This window comes from Vitis riparia, chromosome 18, assembly GCF_004353265.1.
Source record: "Vitis riparia cultivar Riparia Gloire de Montpellier isolate 1030 chromosome 18, EGFV_Vit.rip_1.0, whole genome shotgun sequence".
Taxonomy (NCBI): Eukaryota; Viridiplantae; Streptophyta; class Magnoliopsida; order Vitales; family Vitaceae; genus Vitis; species Vitis riparia.
In genome coordinates, this window is record NC_048448.1 from 21,510,635 (window position 1) to 21,529,425 (window position 18,791).

The following is an 18,791-nucleotide window of genomic DNA, read 5'->3' on the forward strand; positions in this document are numbered from 1 at the left end:
CTTACTTTTCAAAATTTTATGAACATGCATGTTGGTAAGTCTTATTTATGCTTGATGCGATCCTTAGGTGCTTAGATGTATGCTTGATTTTCTTGGATAAAACACATGTGTGCTATATTTCCAAACTAATTTTGATGTCTTGTGATATATAGCGCTTAAAAAGGAGTCCAGGTATACACCCTAAATCTCCTTTATGAGTATGATTGGTTTTTCTTGTTTGGCATGCTAATTTTGAAATCACCTTAGCCTACCTAGGTATCCATGATCAACTAGTTAATTCCACATTTCCCTCAACTTGGTTAGTAGAGAGCTTTGTAGAGCTTAAAGGGGTGCTGCATTCTAGAAGTACCTTCCCAATTAGTAACCTGATCCCTAGACCTAGACTTAGATTTTTCAAAGATACATGTTTTTTCAAAAACTATGGAGTCATTTTTAGGGTTTTATTTCTTATTTTATTTTCCCTTTAAAATAAAATAAAATAAGTGGCGACTCTAACTTTTCCAAAATTAAAATTTTCACCAAATAAAAGCAAGTCTCGTCGATCGAGTGGGGGCGCGCGTGAAAAATGTGGGTCCACACCCATATATAATACAAGATCAAGGGAAACAAAGCCGACCAAAATTAGAGAATTGGAGTTAAGGGGATACAAAGTAGTCATGCAACAATCAATCATGCAATACAAGTATAAATCATCCATCACTATATTCAAATTAAACAAAGACATGATAATCTAATAAAACATACAACTAGATCAACCATCATGCTAAGGGATAATAGGCATGTGATAAGAATACAATCAATCATGTTAAGAAAAACATAATAGACAAGAGAAACAATCATAAATAAATATCATCGTCTAACATTGCATCTATCATAGATATTTACAGCATAAAAAAATCTTCAATGTGCCATTAATCACACAAAGTCACAAAGAAAGGGTATTCATTAATCAAGCAATTAAACGTCAAATTTACTTTAACTTAAGTTCAAGCTTTGACCCTCTAAGGTCCCTAGTGGAGTCACCACTTTGTGATCCCGTATTTTCACATGTGTTCCCACTCGATGGCGAGGCTCATTTTTTGTTTGTGAAAAATTAATTTTATAAATAAAGGAGTCGCCACTTACTTTGTTTTTTTTTTTAAGACAAACAAAATAAGAAAAAAAAAAACCCTAAATGTGACTCCTAAAAGAAAAGACGGGTCTGTGAAAACCAAGTTGGGTCCGGGAGTCAGATTATTTATTGGAAAGGTACAGAAAAAAACCGCAGCACCCCTCTAAGTCCTAAAAAACTAGATCTCTACTAAGTAAGTTGAGATAATTATGAGGATTAGTTGATTAATTCATATACACTATGAACTAACTAAACACATCAACATAATTCACCAATTTAATAAAGAAAAGCATACCTAATTTGCATTCCAAGCGCTTCTAGAAAACACAAAATTTAAATAACAAGTAATAGCATCACATTGTATTCTAAGTAGTCACATATTTCATAACAATCGTTTTAAAGTGCTTTCATAGAAATGAGATTAATTCACAAATAATAGTAATGAATTCAAAAAGGAATCAAAAACTAAACTTATATATAACCAATGTCAAATGTATTCACAAGAGGGTTTCTTTACAAAAAAAAAAAAAAAAAAGCAAATGGTCAAACCAGGGGTTTCTACAAAATAAATCTAAAACAAATATCTAGAAGTTAAATTTCATCATGAAAATTTTTAGAGAATATCTTCTATACGTCTAGTTTATCATCCAAGTGATCAAATTAATCAACTAGCTCTCATTTAATACCAGATTTCATAATGCTAATAGTAGGTTTAGAATAGGGCATTTTGTTAAAGTATTCAACAATTGATTTTTTTAAATTAATTTGGAGATGTCCTAAAATCATAAAAAATAAAAATAAAAATTCTTAAAACTAGCCTAACATGTCTATTTTGAATGAAAAATAATCACAAGGCAATATTACATTCATAATATGTTTAAAAATAAGTAAACTTCATTCAGCTCCAGCAGAGCACAGGTGCAATAGGTTCAAGAAAACAAATTATATCTCCCTTTTTAGTAATTATATATTAATATTTTATGTGTCAAAAATTAAACTTAGGAGGTCTAGATTAAGCAAAAAATATTCAATGAATTTAAAGAGATCTTTTAGTAATTTAATTTTACAAAAAAAAAACTAAGTATCAAAAACAAAGTGAAAGCTGAACCTTTTGAAAGATTGATTTATATCTTCTAATTGGGAAATTATTTTTACCAAAATAAAATTCTAAAATTAATTTCAAAGAGTTAGAATATCATGGAATAATTATAAATTTTTTAAGGAGTCTATAAATGGTCAGATTATAATTTACAAGTTCAAATATGCATTGGGCTGTCAATAGTGTCAATAGAAAACTTTATTTTTGAAATTTTTTTGTATGTAGGGATTTATTAAATCCCATTTTTATCTACATGAATTAGTTCATAAAGAATCCATTAGTTGGAACTATGAATTTTAATTCACGTACATTTAAAACCAAAATTCATTTTTAAAACATGTCAAAGTTCCATACCGAATAAAAATGGGCAGCATTATTCTTTTTAGAAATTGAAATTTCATACTTAAAAGAGAGTAAGATAGATTTTAAATATAAAAACAATTCATTATAAAAGAGACTAAGATTAATTCTGTTATGAATAAGGTATAAAAACAATTTTCAAAAGGAAAAACAATTCATATATATTTTTAAATTTGGATTACCAAAAAAATTGTAAGTGTACATGTGAGAATTATTTAAGAAAATGAATATAAATCAAATTTTCATGAATCAAAATCAAGAGAGTTTATTCAAAGTCAATTGTCATGTGATTATCCAATGGTTTATTTAGATGAAAAGAAATTTTGAAGAAAAAAAGAAAAGAAAAAAATAACTGAATCTCGATCGTAATTCATCAAGTAATCCACGTTTAATCATTTAGTTTCCTAAATATCAAATTCTATAAACACTCATGTGGCTCAAATTGTCCATACCCAACCTAAACTAACATGTATTAAAAAAATCAATCATGAAGTGGGAAGAAATGAATAAAGTGAAAATATTGGCAATAAAGATTAGAATTAAGGAATCGAATATTTTACTTAGAACTAAAAATGACAACACTAAACATATAGAAAAAAAAAATATATATATAGTACATATGAACAAGGCACCATACTTATCATCAAGAGCCACTAAAAACACTTATGGCTGGATATACATCCATTTACATTAAAAAATCAACAAGCATCATCAACATTATCCCATAACCAATTGTGCATTATTCACTACAACTGTCATTATTCCATAACATATATCTAGATATTTCCTTTAAAACTTCAACAAGTAATCATAGCCAGCCTCTATTCCTTCTCTAATTTTCCTAGCCACATAAATTTCATGGATCACACAGCATTTTCAGCCATACAATTCCATTAACACAACTATATCACTTCTCCATCATTGCTACTAATGTAACCCATTAGCCTTTAACTTTATCAATGAATAACTTAAAAATCATTAATAAACTAATTCAAATGGTAAAGATTCATTGAGACTAACCTTTATGTCCAACTGTTGTGGTGAAGAATAAATGAAGAAAAACACCAAGTTTGGCAGCACAATATGGAAGTCTCTTCTTTTTTCTTCTATCCGTCCATGAAATAATGCATGCTCGAGATTCAGGTCAATGCAGAATCCGAGTTCATCCATGGAGATTCGATGCACATAGAAACCGGGATAACCTTCGAGATATAAGCATATAGAGTGAAGACGATGAAGAGATTCTCGTCTCTTCTTTCAGAACTGTGCACGATCGCGAAGATGATGGAGATCAATCAATCATGAAGGTTCCTACCATTGAGATGTTTAGATATCTCTTCATGTGTGTGATCAACAAAATGCGTCAGTCTGTAACGATGCAGAGGCAATTCAGAGAATGGAGAAGAGGTTTCCAGGCTGATTGTGTATTCGTACAGGGATCGGGGTGCCAATGCCGCTATGAAGGAGATGTTCATGAAGATCTAGAATGGTGAACCTTGGCTCTAACGAGAAGCTTTCTGAATTCTTTGAATCGGTTTATGTGATGATTTTCTACGGAAAGAAGATCTTTGAACTCTCCTCCAAAAAAACGCCCAGAAAAAGAGACTCTCTATGTCAGTTCTCCTCCCGCAACAGAAAAAGATTCTTCTCCTGGAGACTTCCCTTCAAAAAATGGCTTCACCGAATACATGGGAGTTGGAAAACGTGACTGACCATACTCTGGGACTTTCACCTGTATCCGACCCAGCTGAATCAAAGTGATGGCGGCGACGAAGATGGAGGAGCTGCCGGAGTGGCACCACTTGGGGTCGTTGGTGCACTTGATCTCGAAGCAAGCGCTGTAGCTGAGCTCTTTCCCAAGGCCCACTGGAGAAAACGCCGGGGATTCGAACATGAACCAGGCTGAGAAATGAGAGGAGTGAAGCAAGGGAAAGAAAAGTGAGATGAGCCATTGACAGGGAGAGAGAGATGGGTCTTGGGCAGCCGAGAATGGAGCTGTTGCAGGGGATGGGGCGGCTTAACAGGAGCTGTACTAAGGTGCATCTCGGGCAGCTAAAAGGTATGGCTATATCATGGGGGATAGTACGGATTGATGGGTGAAGGAGTTGGGTCTTGGGCAGCTAAAACTGAGCTGCAACATAGGAGAATGGACGGCTGGTGCTGGGTATCTTGGCATGGCTGGTATGCTTTTAGGCAGCCAAATGGATGGGTTACAGCATGTGAGAAAGGACGGCTGGTGATGGCTGGGTGAAGGTGATCTTGGTAAGGGAAAAGCAATAACAGACGGCTGGATGGTGGTTGGTGGTGCAGCTAAGATGCTAGAATTATGGGTTTAATATTACGTGAAAGGCTTGTGAATATGTGGCTAGCATAGGCATGGGATTTTTGAATGGCAGTTTCTGTAGTTTGAATTGATGGAAAAAGGGAATTTTTGGCACATTCAAAATTAAATAAATATTTAAAGAGATATCGTATTTTATGTTTCAAAATGTATATTTAATGACAATAGTAAAAACTTTATTTTAAATTATGGTTTATGAAACTCATATATTGGCCTTTATAATTCAGAAAATAATGCTTAATAAAAAAATCGAATCATGTTAAGTTGTTTGTATTAAATCTACTTTTAATTTGTCACCAAATTTTACTATATACATCTTTTAGTTATTTTTATTATTCAAATAATTTTATTTTAAATTACAGTTAATGGTAAGTTAGAACAATTAAAAGGCCTTAAGCTACAGGTTCAAAGGTTTATGTGATCACATCAGCCCAACACTCGTTGAACTCGGACAACGTATGTCATTTGGATGTAATTTTATTTTTCTTTTTATTTAAAAATAAATATTTTTAAATTTCAAAATAAATATATTTTATTAGTTTTGTTTTAGGCTTCTCATAGTCTCAAAAAGACTATTGTGAAATTTAAAAACAGAAAAAATATATGAATCCAACCATTTACAAATTAAATTCAATTTTCGTTATAAAATGAGAAATAAAAATAAAAGCACAAATTTATATATATATATTTCTAGGAAGTAGGGTATTCAAGTTGAGGTTTGTTCGGAATGCTGCCAAATATTTTAACGCAAGAAAAATGCTTCAGCCAAAACAATGGTCAAATGAGACAGCGCAAGAGATTTATCCCTTTTTAAAAATTGACTACTTTCTCAGTAATCCCCTCCACGTAACTCAAATCAGCACGGAAGTATTGAACAAGACCCCACCACCAGCTACAAGTGGGTTGGAAGTGGACACAGTTAAATATTTTAAAAAGTATAATTAAACTAATCACCCTTAAGGGTAGGCTGGGGAAAAAAATGACCAATGAGGGTGGGTAAGTTTGATAATTCTTCAGAAGGCCTAACATTTTTATTAGACCAATATACCCTCAATTAAATTCTAAAATTATAATTTATAAGGAATTTCCGATCCTCTCACTGAATAATCCGTGGGAAGCACATCTGGAACCGTGGGTGGAGGCGTTGGATCTTGCAATTTCACGGGGGGAGGAGGAGCGATCCCTTTATCCAACCCAAACAGAAAATCCAGATTGGTCTCGGAGGCCGCCACCTGAGGTGAAGAACCTTCCAGAGGCTGGATCTGTAGAGAATTTAGTGCGTCCACGAACCACTACCGCTCCGATTTGGTCTCGTCGGAACCGAAACTGGTGGATGCAGGAGGGGTCAGCGGGAATAGAAACAACCTGAGTCTGGATCTGTTGTTTGTGCAGTTGCTGGCTGTGGTGAGTTATTACCCCGAAACTGGTGGATGCAGGAGGGGTCAGCGGGAATAGAAACAACCTGAGTCTGGATCTGTTGTTTGTGCAGTTGCTGGCTGTGGTGAGTTATTACCTTAGTTTCTGTTCATACATGCCTCTACCTGTTCCTGAAATCATTCTCTTCTAGTCATTAACCAGGTCTCATTCAATTATAACTTTCACTCTAGTGATTCAAAAAGCTTTTAGATGAAAATGATGTTAAAATATCCCATGATCTACAGGCCCTAAAGTTTTTTGCTTCAAACCCACCTCCCAAAAATACTAAACTTGCAGACTAGGGAGAGAGCTTAGTGGATAGTCTTTTACAAGAAGGTGAAGAAGAAACAAAACGCATCGTTTTTATCAAACTTGGGGTTGGGTTTTGCTAAACAAAAACCAGTTTTTCACAGCAGGATTTCATTTTACCGAGGAGAGAGCAGCAGTGGCTGTCTTTGACTCTTTTGGCCTGCCCTCCAATGCTTCTCTTCTGCTGCAATATGCATCAAGAGAAAGAGAGATGGAGAGGAGACCATGCTGCTGTGTGGCTCAGTTTTCGAGCTTAGTTTCCTTGTGTCTTCCTTTGAATTATGAGTGGTGGGGGAGGCAGAAGTAAGATATGAAAGCCCTTCTATGGAAATTGAGGTTCTCATTGGTAAGTATTTTTTAGAATAATTTTCAAAAAATTGTTACCATAAAACTTTTTTGAGTATAGTTTTTAAAAATTATTACCATAAAATTTGTTTAATTTATTTTTTATCATTAATTTAAAAATAATTTTTATCTATTATATCCTATTTTTAATCATATTTTTTTTGTATTTATATAATTATTTTTTAAAATAAGTAAAAATAATTGACATATTTTTCAAAAACATTATGTTTTCTGTATTTAAGAAAAAGAATTTTATATATATATATATATATATATATATATATATATATATATATATATATATATATATATATTTTTAATTACCAAAAATGTTTTTTTTGTTGGGAGAATAGAAAAATTGTGGTCTAACAAGACCATAGTTATTTATATTTTTAATTCAATAAGCTATGAAGCTATTTTTTTCAATATGAAAAGTGTTCTCCAAATAAAAAAATAGTAACATGACAAAGCATTACCAATCTCATTCTTAAACCCATCTAAATATTAATTGATAAAAGATATTATTAAAATGTTTGTTCTTAGGGTTCTCAACATTGTTGAATATGTACCCGTATGCACCAATAGTTCAAATGAAAAATAATTTTTTTAATATACAAATAACCAAATATTAGAGAATGGGATAGAACGAAACAACTAATTATCTTTCTTATTTTTTTTTTCGTATTTCCTTGTCATTGATCATATTGAAATCGATTTCTTTTATTTTTATTTAATTTCTTAGATTTAGCTATATATATATATATATATAAAGGTCCAAATTAAAAAAATATGGATACCTAAAATTTCCTATAGTATAAGAACACATTTTATTTTATGGGTTTGAAAGGTGAAGATCATGTGGGTGTGGTCCTTTCTTCTTCTTTTCCTCTTGTCTTGTCTCTAAGACAAATGAAGTTGTCTCATGATTTTTCATTTTCGCCCCACTGTCACAATAACATCTGGATGATTTGTGTCATTTCTTTTTTCTCAAACTTCATTTCTCCATGTCCACCACAAATTCACACCCCATGATCAGATCTCTCTGTTTATCTGTTCATCATCCTTCAATGGTTATTCTTTACCTCAAATGTCACTACTGAAATACTAAGCCTTTCTTTGAAAAGTGTTCTTACAAATATTTTTCCAAATACAAATATGTTCAACTTTGGATAAAAAAAAAAGTTTTTGAGAATTTATTTCAAAATATTCCTTGCAAAAGTGTGATGAATAATAATTAAAATAAAGAGTTTTTAAAGAATGATTCAAGAAATCCTTTATATATATATATATATATATATTTAAGTTCTCAAATAGTTTTAATTTTAAAAGTAATTAAAAACCGTTTTTAAAAACAGTTCATAAAAACTATTTTTAAAGAAATGTTTTCAAAATCACATGTGGAAGCAAGTTCTAAAACACCTCACAGTAGAGGAGTGGTTTTTGGGAGAGCTACATGGATGATTGAATGCCACTTAGAGCCACTTGTGATAGACCCACTATTCCTTCGTTTCTCCTCATGGTAGTCATGGCAGCTTCTAAAGCTATGATATGATATCCACCATTTTTAGGGCTTTGCTTGTCTTATGTGGATGTGGCCCTCACTGGGAGACTGCTCAATAATTTTTTATTTATTTATTTTTTCTCCACATAAGGTGGGGGAGTATGCATTGCCTCATATTTTTCCAAGTACCCTGTTGGATATCCACTTTTTTCTACTACTAGTGTACTGTATTGAAGGACCCTTCATTGGTTAATTATTCGTTACCAATGTGCATGACAACAAAAAGGCTATATATGGATTGGGGTGGCTCATAGGGCTTTTCATTTCAAAAACCTTGTATGAATCTCTTTTTTTCTATTTTTTTTTTCTTTTGGGCCATGTTATATTTACTTAGGATCACTTTTTGTTAATTTGTTTTTGGGTAATAATCACATTTGCACAATAGTAATTTGCATCTGATTATTTGATTATCCGTTAATACAATGGCTTTGTGTGTTTTTAGTAGCATGTATGTAACTGTATTTGGGATCACTAATAGTAGTTAAACCAAAATAAATAAGGGTACAATACAAATGCCCTACATTTACAATACAATTGCACTAGAAGTACAATAAATTACAACATTACTTGATTCATTATACATTTAATTATGACAATTGATTATTTGATATAAATTCCATAGTGCAGTGTGGAGTATAATACATGGATAAAAGGAAAAAAACAATACAATACAACCAGGTTTGAACATTATTTTAATTAGTATTATTTTATTTTGACTATATTAATGTTTGACATTGTTGTTTAATTTGACTGTTTTAATTTTAAATTTATATTATCATTTATTTACTTTTACAGGAGGTCAAAATAAATAGTCGATGCTCCAGCAAAAAACTTAGACATCTACTTGATGAGCTAAGTGATGAAAAGAAGAGTATAATTCAACAAATTGGCTTTGGTGGATTACTTCAGCTCTCTTCCACAGAGATAAGGCATAGCTTATGTAGATGGATAATAACTCATTTCAATATAGCCCACTGTAGGTTAGACATAGGACAAGAAAGGCAATTTCCAATAACTTGTTCTGATGTAGGCGAAATTCTGGGTATTCCATATATTGGTAGGAGGCTCCTACTTTCACCTACCAATAGGAATAATAGGATGGAAAACCTATCAGATCTTAGAGATAGGCTGATTTTAATGGAAGACATGGCCGAGTTCAAAAAATTGTTTATCTTCTTCTCATGTGCTACATTACTTGCTCCAACATCAAAGTTGGATGGTAGTCATGAGTTGTGGTGTACTTTGCTTGCTGGAGACTTTGACATCAATGTTAATTGGGGTCAATTCGTACTTGACACACTGGTTGCTGGAATTAGACATTTTCGATTGGGTAAAGGCTCATGGTTTACAGGTTGCCTTATTTTTTTACAGGTAGATACCTTTTTTTATTAAATGTTGAAGGTTTCCATCTCATTTTATATGTTTTAACAAGTCTTTTCTAAATAACGTATTGATGTGTGGAATATTTGTGTTTCAGCTTTTTTATGTAAATAAATTTTACATTCCAACCATGTTGGTACCACGTACCATCCCAATATGTGCAGCGTGGACTGATGACTTGATGAAGAAAAGGGTGCATGCGGAATTGCATGATTATGGTGATTTTGGACTAGCTGATGTAAGGGACAATTTTCTTTCAACATTTTATTTTATTTTCATATTTGACAAATAAATTTATAAAAATTATATATTCTTCTTTTTATTATTGTAGGTTGAAGAAGATGAAAGGGAGGAAGATGCACATGAAGACCCTGGTAATCCAGTAAATGAAGTTGAAGAAGAGACTACTGATGTGAGAACCTTCTACATCTATTCTTTTATTTAAAGTGAAAACCAAACATCATAATAATATACATCTTTCACACTTTGTACCATTTTGTAGGAAATTATAGCAGAATATAATGCAGCAGAGAGGCAAATTCACCAATTGCTTCGAACAATGAGAGGAGCAATTGGTAAACTAGCAAAGCGGCAGAATACAAATAAAACCCCATCATCTTCTCATCAAAACAGAAGTCATAATGAACCTGATATCAATGATTCTTTCCCATCACCACCACATGGTAGTACGATTTTTATAGCACTAGTCATTATAATTTTGTATTACTTTTAATTTAATTGCAAATGTTGTATAAATTTTTTTTTTTGGAAAAAATAATTTTGGTTATTATGCATTCTGAAATTAGCTTATGGATCGCCACTAAATGATCGTTTTGCTGATGGTGAAGATAATGTAGGCCCATCAACCTCACAGCCAGCGGCGCAGCATAACAGTATACTTTCTGCTTCTTTATGTTTTAATATCAAAATAATAATGAGTATATAATAATGGCTAGTATTTCATGTGCGTGTTATTTTCATTAGTGAATTTTATTTTCTTTTATTTTCTATACGTATAGTTGAGGATGAAGTTCAGATAAATGCTATTATTCCTTACGAGACTGGACATCCTCCAATACGTTCATATCGGCTACGTCGACATGCTACTGCCCTATAATCACCATACGTGGTACAACCGTCAATCAAATTTTCAGCGTCTTCATCTGTAGCAAAGCAAGTTTTGGCATATGCATTGGACGATACACGTGATGAAAGGTAAGGTTGAACTTAATTTAGTATAAACAAATACAATTAAGATAGGCAATTGAAATAATTAGTTTTAATTTCTAACATCATAATTATTTATGTGTAGCCAAATATTATGTTCCATGCACAATTTCTTCTTGACAAGGTTTGACTTGAAATGCTTGGGACCCGACAAATTGGTTGACAATAAGGTATTCATATTTAGTTATGTGAAGTTAGGATAAAATTACTCTAAAACTATATATCTAATTTTCATTAATTTACATGAAGGTTGTAACCATGCATTGTCGAATTTTGAATGGTATGGATAAAGAAAATAGGAAGCATTTCTTATCTCCAAACTTTGTGGTAAGATATGTTGTAAGAATTATAGATTGGTTTTCTTGTTTTACGTAGATTGTTTTAATCTAATGTATGGTTTGTAATTTTTTTATTACAGTCTGATGTGGAAAACAAGAGGGGTTCCTTATCTCCAAAATACATATGTGACAATTTATGGAAATATTTAAAAAATACTCGGTTGTGCACATATGAACAAGTTTTATTTAGTTTAATAAAAGTACTTTGTAGTTGGATATTTTTAAGTATTGTGCATAAAATACATGAACACAACTAATTTGATAAAATCATTGTTTTATTTATTTATTTTTTTGTTCCTTTTAGTTGTTCATACCAATATGCAGGAAAAATCATTGGTATTTAATCATTTTGAACATTCATGCAAAAAGAATCGAGTTGTTGGATTCATTAATTGACGGAAGGAAAAAACGGATGGATGCCTTCATAGAGAAACTGGTAAATATAGTTATAGTCCAATTACTTATGTGAATCGTTGTCATTATTTTTTTAAAGATGTCCATATTTATAATTGTATATCGTGTTAAGGTGAACGTTTTGTCAACTGTCATTGGGATTCAAGAAAGAAGACCAGCAGTGAACATGACAGAATTTGAGTTTGTTGTTCCAGAAGTTGTCCAACAATTGAATCCGTAAGTTGCAAGATTTGTATTCCTCTTTAACTATGGAAAGCAAATCAGTTAATAAATTTACTAATTTGATACCCAATTGACTTATAATTTCCTTAATTACTATTTGCAGAACGGATTGCGGCGTATTTGTAATCAAGTTTATGCAATTATGGAGTAACCGTGGAATTTCTCGTGCAATTGCAAATGTATTATATTGTGGTGAATATATATATATATATATATATATATATTTTATGATCATGAATTTTTCTTAATATTATATTATATACTCTTTTGTACAGGACAAGGTCATAAAGTACAGGGAAAAACTCCTAACACAACTGATAATGTCTCCAGAAAATGAAGTCAGGGAAAATGTCTACCAGGCTATGGATCAGTGATGTTGTAATTTTTTTGGTTTATGGTTTGGAACTCATAGCTGCTACTATTTATTAATAATTATTGTTATGGCATCATTTGTTTGTGATCTTCAAATTTCTCTGAATTGCTGTAGGCATTGCACTGTCAACTCATCATTTCCCAAACTCCATGGTATCAAAATGATATCACACATTGATAACTCCAACGCATCAATGATAGGTCAATCTGGGATAACTTAGCTCAGCTACTTGGGTGATCAAATTTATTTTTTTTTTCTGCCAAAGCAGAATTGAAATAACAACATCAAGAACAAAACAAAAAGACTGTCATATTTGTTGTACTTCACAAAGTTTGGGATCAGACTGACATGGAAAAAATATTCAGCATGGCAAAAAAACCATTAAGCCTATGTTAACCTGTTTGAATCTCTCATCATTTCCCAAACTCCAAAATATGAGATTGATTTCATAATTATATTGTCATACAATGAAAAATCTAACCCATAAAATAAACACACAGTGAGGTCTATTATTATAACTCCAACAACATAAAATTGCACAATCACTGATTCATTGTAGCAATTTTTTTTCACTGTAGTAATAAACACACAATGAGGTCTATTATTTTATCTTATTTTAAAAATTTCCTATTAAACATATTACATTTTCAAGAAACCTATAAGAGAGTTATTTCAAGTATTTCAAAGTCTTTATAACTAAATGACAAAAGGTTTTACACTCTAGTTTTGCATGGTAAAAGATACCATTTTGAGTCCATTTCAACGAAAAAAATTATTTAAAAAATAGAAAAATAATAAATAGCTTTTAATTTAATAAATTAAAAAATTAATATAATTTATTTTTACAGGCAAATAAGTTTATGAATAATTCTATTCTATAATGTTTTCAGATTGTTGCAATTTTTTTTTTAAAAAAAAATAAAAGACAATAGCTCATTATCAAAGCTAAGAAGACATTTCTAATTTGAGGTTACAAAAAAAAAAAAAAAAAATTATTGAACCATTATATATAAGAAATTGGTAATCAACCCAAGAAATTGGACTTTATTTAGTCAAAAGATTGCATTGTTAGTTTATGTTGTAATTTATCATACAGTTAGTGTTTTTTTATCGTAATGTTAGTGAATTTATGTTGTAAATGTAATTAAAAATGTAGGCAAAACTGTGAACTATTATAATTAAAAATCTAATACAAGTCCACATAATGGAGATAAATAACCTATTACAAATAACTCCAAATACAAATACATCAAAGTACAATACAATTAAGCATTACATATATAATCCAAAACTTAATAGACATGAAGTAAGTGTATGATTAAGCAATTTTCAAACATAGAACAAAAAATAAAAGTAGTCCTACTACAATTACTTTCTGCATGAACTCAATTCTTGTTAAAATATTGATGCGACTCATGGTAGCTTAGCTTTAAAGGTGTATCAACAAAATTTATACCTTAGATACTATTACTAAAGTAGCCAAGCTACTATAGCATAGTGGTTCTAGGATCGTTCACTGGGAAGGGTTTTCGCAAACACAAGTGATATTCAAATTAGGAAAATAGGTGATTTTCTTATGGATGTTAGCTTTAAAAGAAGATGTAAATGGTTTAGAAAGATTTAAACTAATTTAAGCTAACATTAAAGACTAAAATGAAAGGGTGTAAAAACAAGTTTCTCAAAGATAGGATAGCTATGCTCTGGCTCTTACGCAAATTGGAAATCTCAGGATAGGCTCCTCGCGTTGGGGTTGCAACTATGGTGATGCTTGCTTCCCGAACCGGTATGGATTTAGCAAATCAAGTTTTAATCATTTAAAATGGCAAAACAGATGGTAGTGAATTTCATCAATGGTTATTCACCTTAGACTTCCTTTGAATGGCTCGTAAAAGATAACTAATGGTCTAAAGCCAAAAGCTTACCAAATATTGGCAACTCAAAGTCATTCCGGGTGATAAACTCACCTTTCAATGGCCATTGAAATTGGTTCTAATGGATTAATGCAAAACTTGGAATTGAAAACCTCACCTTCCAATAGCTTGTAGGAGATAACTAATGGATAGAAATCCAAAAGCTTATCAAGTATTGGCCGTTGGAAGTTGTCTAATGGAAATAAAAACTAGACTTTGCATTAATGAACCATTAATGAAAAACGACTACCTTACCTTCCGGGTGCAAGAAATTTCCATGGGAATGCATCCAAGCCATCACATAACATCCATACTTTGAGAAACTTAAAAGGTTAGCCTCTCATCCTTGGGGATTTCATCCACCAAGGATGTTTGGCTACTAAGAAAATGAGAAAGAGAAGAGAAGGAGAAACAGAGCAAGGCTCTGTGGTATATTTCAATATATATGGGTATATTACATATATTTCTCCATATGTTTCAACGAATGCAAAGGAGTATAAATAGAGAAGTTTTTCCAACTTTCCTAGCTAAGAAATCTTATGATTGGTGGATTACAAGGAGAAGAATGGAAATTTATACAAAAATATCTAAAAGAAAAGATTTCGTGTGGAGTCGGCAAAACAGGGGAGATTTCGCATAGGTGTGCGAAATTCGCATAGGGGTGTGCGAAATTCGCACACCATTCAGAAGGTGTGCGAAATTTTCGCATACCTGGAGCAGTTTTCTTCCGAAGGTCATAACTTCCTCGTTTCAGCTCCAAATCGTGCACGGTTTGAAGCGTTGGATTCTTGACTTCCTGAGCTCTAAAATGGTATATAGCATGTAAAAAATGGACTTCGGGAAGTGCTCCAAAAGTGCCAAAGAACACTGCAGCTGCTGACCTCAGATTTCCTCCTTGCTTCTCTTTGCTTTTCTTTTGCTTTTCTTTGCTTTTCTTTGCTTTTCTTCTTTGGTTGGCTTGTCTAAGTAGCTCCTCCATCATTTGGCATGCTTGAATTGATTCATAAGCTGATATAAACATGTAAACTTGCCACAAAATGGTTAAAACCAATTACTAAGGACCTTAATGAATTAATTGGGTTAAATGAATATGATTACTACTCAAAGGTGCTTAAAACCATTATAATTAGGTCTACAAAATAGCACTTTTTGGTAGTAATCAAATATGTTTAAAATCTTCATCCACGCCATACATTCTTCTTTGAACAACCTCTTCTGGTTCTTGGTAGGTGTTGCCATCACCATTTCCTTCCGGGAATGCCCATTTAAAGAAATGACAGTCATCTCTAGTATTTGCATATTGACAACAATAATATAACCTATTTGGGTTATCCTTTGATTCAGAGATTCTAACAGCTGCCCTCTGTCTGGGTGAACATTTACACATACAGTTATGATAAAGTAGATATTCACCATTTCTAGTATTACCTCTTATATTTCTAAATGAAGCACTTGAAGATGCCATGATGTAACCTGTATTTCAATGGAAAACAAGTTAAACAAATGTAATGAACAAGTACAAAGTCAATAATGATCTTCAAAATAACATTAAAAACATGGTTACAAACCACCCTAAATAATGATAAGATCATAAGTCTAAAATAGTGGCATATGTAATACAAACATCTTTGTCATGACAATCAAGTAAATAAGTAAGTTCCAAAACAAATTCTTACAGATTCTAATTTCATAAACCACACATATCATCAAACAAGCATAACACTAGAATCATGGAGCGGGTAATGGATTTTTGCATGAAGCTCGATTATGGCCTGCAACTTGACATCGTGAACAAAAGATAAGCCTTTTTGAACTAAATTGAGACTCTATTCGACGGTGTCGAGGCCTTCCAGGTGGTCGTTTTGAGCATGGAGGTTTAAGTGAAGGATATAAGCGACCTTGAGCATCACGAACACATCCATCAGCATCAACTGTAGGCATATTGTGATTTGGAATTGAATTGAAGTGTCCAGAATATATCAACTCTTGCATTGGAAGCTTGAAATATGAGTCAACATATTCATAAACATCTTGTTTCATCTGGCGTATTGCTGCACATGCATGCTCACAAGGTATTCCGACCATTTGCCAAGCCTTACAAGTACATGTACGCTCTCTCAAATTCACGTCTACATATACTTTCATATTGAATACCTTAAACACACCACCAACATAGGGATATACAGGCAATGACCCACTCTTTATAATGTTTTCCAACAACTTTTCCTCGGTCTTTGGGCCAATTGCAGCTTTCCAATTTTCTGTAGAACCCATATGATCACATGCTAGATGAGCAAACTTATCCATATGTGTCATTACTAAGTTGAAAATTGTGTAATGACGTTCCTCCTTCAGCCAAGCATTGAATGATTCAGCAAGATTAGTTGTCATCTTATCCCATCGTTTTTTGGCAAACTTTGACATTGCCCAATGTTGTGGACTGTTCTCTTCAACCCACTTCGCTAGGTCACTGTTATATGTCTTTAATTTTTCCATGGCTACAACATAATCATCATCCAACCTAGCATACGCAACATTATCAAGTAGCAACAATGCATCCATTTTACATTTTTTTCCCTTCATACTATGTTTCGTCACATAGCTACTAAAATTCTCTTTCACATGACGATAACAATATGCATGATTTTCTACTCCAAAAAGTTGAGAAACACTACGAAGGATTGCTTGATGCCTATCTGATATTATGACTACCTCTTTATCTTGAAGTATGCCCTTCAATTTCTGCAAAAACCATAGCCAATCCTCATAGTTTTCTGAACTTACAACACCAAATGCAATTGGGAACATGCCATCATCAGCATCATAAGCTGTTGCAGAAAATAAAGAGCCCCTATACGGTCCACTCAAATGAGTTGAGTCAATTGCAATAACAGGTCGACAACCCATTAAAAACCCTTGAATTGAAAAAGAATGTGCAATGAACAATTGCCAAAAATGCCCATCTTGTCTGCTATATTCAGCAATCGTCCCTGGATTAATGTCTACCAATCTCTGACATAACCATGGCAACAACATATATGAGTTTTCTGGAAGACCATATATTCTCTCTTTTGCCATTTCTTTGTATGTCCAAGCTTGCTTATAACTCAATGAAACACCATACCGACTCCTGAAGTCTTTGCAAATTTGACGGGGCAAATACTGAGGGGTTGCCCTTATTACTTGCTCTATGACACGAGCACCTCTCCTTCCCCGCATTGAAGGTTGGCTTGAACACTCAACATCTGCACAATGATTGTGTACATCAATGAAGATGTTAACCTTCAAAATTTTGGTTGTGCCTACTGAATTAGCAGTTATTCTCCAAGGGCACCCATCCACTAAACAACACACAGATATTCGCTTTGGAGAGTTCTTTTTGAATTTGTATTGAAATCTACCAACTAATGACATCGTATATAATGCATTTCTAAATTCATCTGCATTAGGAAAACTATGCCCACTCCCAATAATAGGTTGAGGACAAAGACTTAAATCATGTGGCATAACTTCAGTTTCTGCACATCTGGACATGAAGCCTTGAGAAAGTCCTAAATTAGACTCATTGTTTGCTTGACATGATGCAACTGAATTGTGTGTTTCCTCCGTACTATTGTGACTGCATATTATAGCACACTCAGTTAATTAATATTAAAAGCACTTTGCATCATGGAATTAATGACAACTAATACAAAATATATCACTTACCAATAATCATTTTGCCCATTAACTATACCTCCTTCAACTTCTACTCTTCGAGTCCGTTTTAATACATAAATACGAGCATAATCATAACTATGGGATAACATCATATGCATGTCCTCATCATCATCCAACTGTTGAAGTGCAGATGGATCAAACTCAAGGGTGTAATGAAATGTATATCCATTTGAATTAATATCCAACCGTTCACATGCCTTTGAAACAAATTCAGCATATGACATCCTTTGTCCAATGTACATGCCTTTTTGTTGTCCACCCTTATATTGTATTTGTTTATCCTCCTTAGGTACAATCTCCCCTCCTTCATGAAGGTAGCCATAAATGGAATTTTCCAAGTCCATTTACCAATTCAGAAGTACGTCTTCTTTCACCGACAATCAAATCAATCTATTTCACAATATTACAATCAATGAAAATTTTACAACGAATACAAAATAAACAAATGAAAATTATAATCAATTGAGACATATTTTATATAATAAATAACAATATTTGTTGTATATTATACATGTTAGGGATATGCCAAAGAACCCATAATTGCCCAGTTTCATAAGAAATTTGACATTTTCAAAATTTTACCTTATCGTAATGTATCGTAATTTTATTGTATTTGTATTGTAATTGTAGTGTATTTTTATTATACCTCTATATTTTTATATAAA

General features: G+C 32.5%; 2 protein-coding genes and 1 non-coding gene across 5 annotated transcripts; 1 reads left to right on the forward strand and 2 right to left on the reverse strand.

Moving 5' to 3' along the window:
- The first annotated feature begins 6,039 nt into the window (after positions 1-6,039).
- Positions 6,040-12,572, forward strand: LOC117906432. 3 transcript variants are annotated; one of them, XM_034819453.1, is made up of 14 exons: positions 6,040-6,412; positions 9,165-9,220; positions 9,338-9,913; positions 10,020-10,160; positions 10,254-10,334; positions 10,425-10,605; positions 10,729-10,815; positions 10,942-11,137; positions 11,235-11,319; positions 11,399-11,476; positions 11,792-11,923; positions 12,014-12,117; positions 12,227-12,302; positions 12,399-12,572. In XM_034819453.1, exons 2-8 carry the CDS (start codon positions 9,185-9,187, stop codon positions 11,037-11,039), a joined length of 1,200 nt encoding a protein of 399 aa, XP_034675344.1. In that variant the 5' UTR covers positions 6,040-6,412; positions 9,165-9,184; the 3' UTR covers positions 11,040-11,137; positions 11,235-11,319; positions 11,399-11,476; positions 11,792-11,923; positions 12,014-12,117; positions 12,227-12,302; positions 12,399-12,572. The 3 variants fall into 3 exon arrangements, with proteins under 3 accessions (XP_034675344.1, XP_034675346.1, XP_034675345.1); XM_034819455.1 differs by having other exon boundaries at positions 10,771-10,815; XM_034819454.1 differs by lacking the exons at positions 11,792-11,923; positions 12,014-12,117; positions 12,227-12,302; positions 12,399-12,572 and adding an exon at positions 11,568-11,758.
- A 255-nt stretch (positions 12,573-12,827) lies between these two features.
- On the reverse strand, positions 12,828-12,921 carry LOC117908014. The gene has a single exon (XR_004650134.1). It is a non-coding gene; the product is annotated as a small nucleolar RNA Z122 (small nucleolar RNA).
- Positions 12,922-16,134: 3,213 nt separating this feature from the next.
- On the reverse strand, positions 16,135-18,470 carry LOC117905536. Its single transcript, XM_034818440.1, has 2 exons — positions 18,143-18,470; positions 16,135-17,651 (listed from the first exon to the last, which is right to left on the reverse strand). Exons 1-2 carry the CDS (start codon positions 18,468-18,470, stop codon positions 16,135-16,137), a joined length of 1,845 nt encoding a protein of 614 aa, XP_034674331.1.
- Positions 18,471-18,791: the final 321 nt, after the last annotated feature.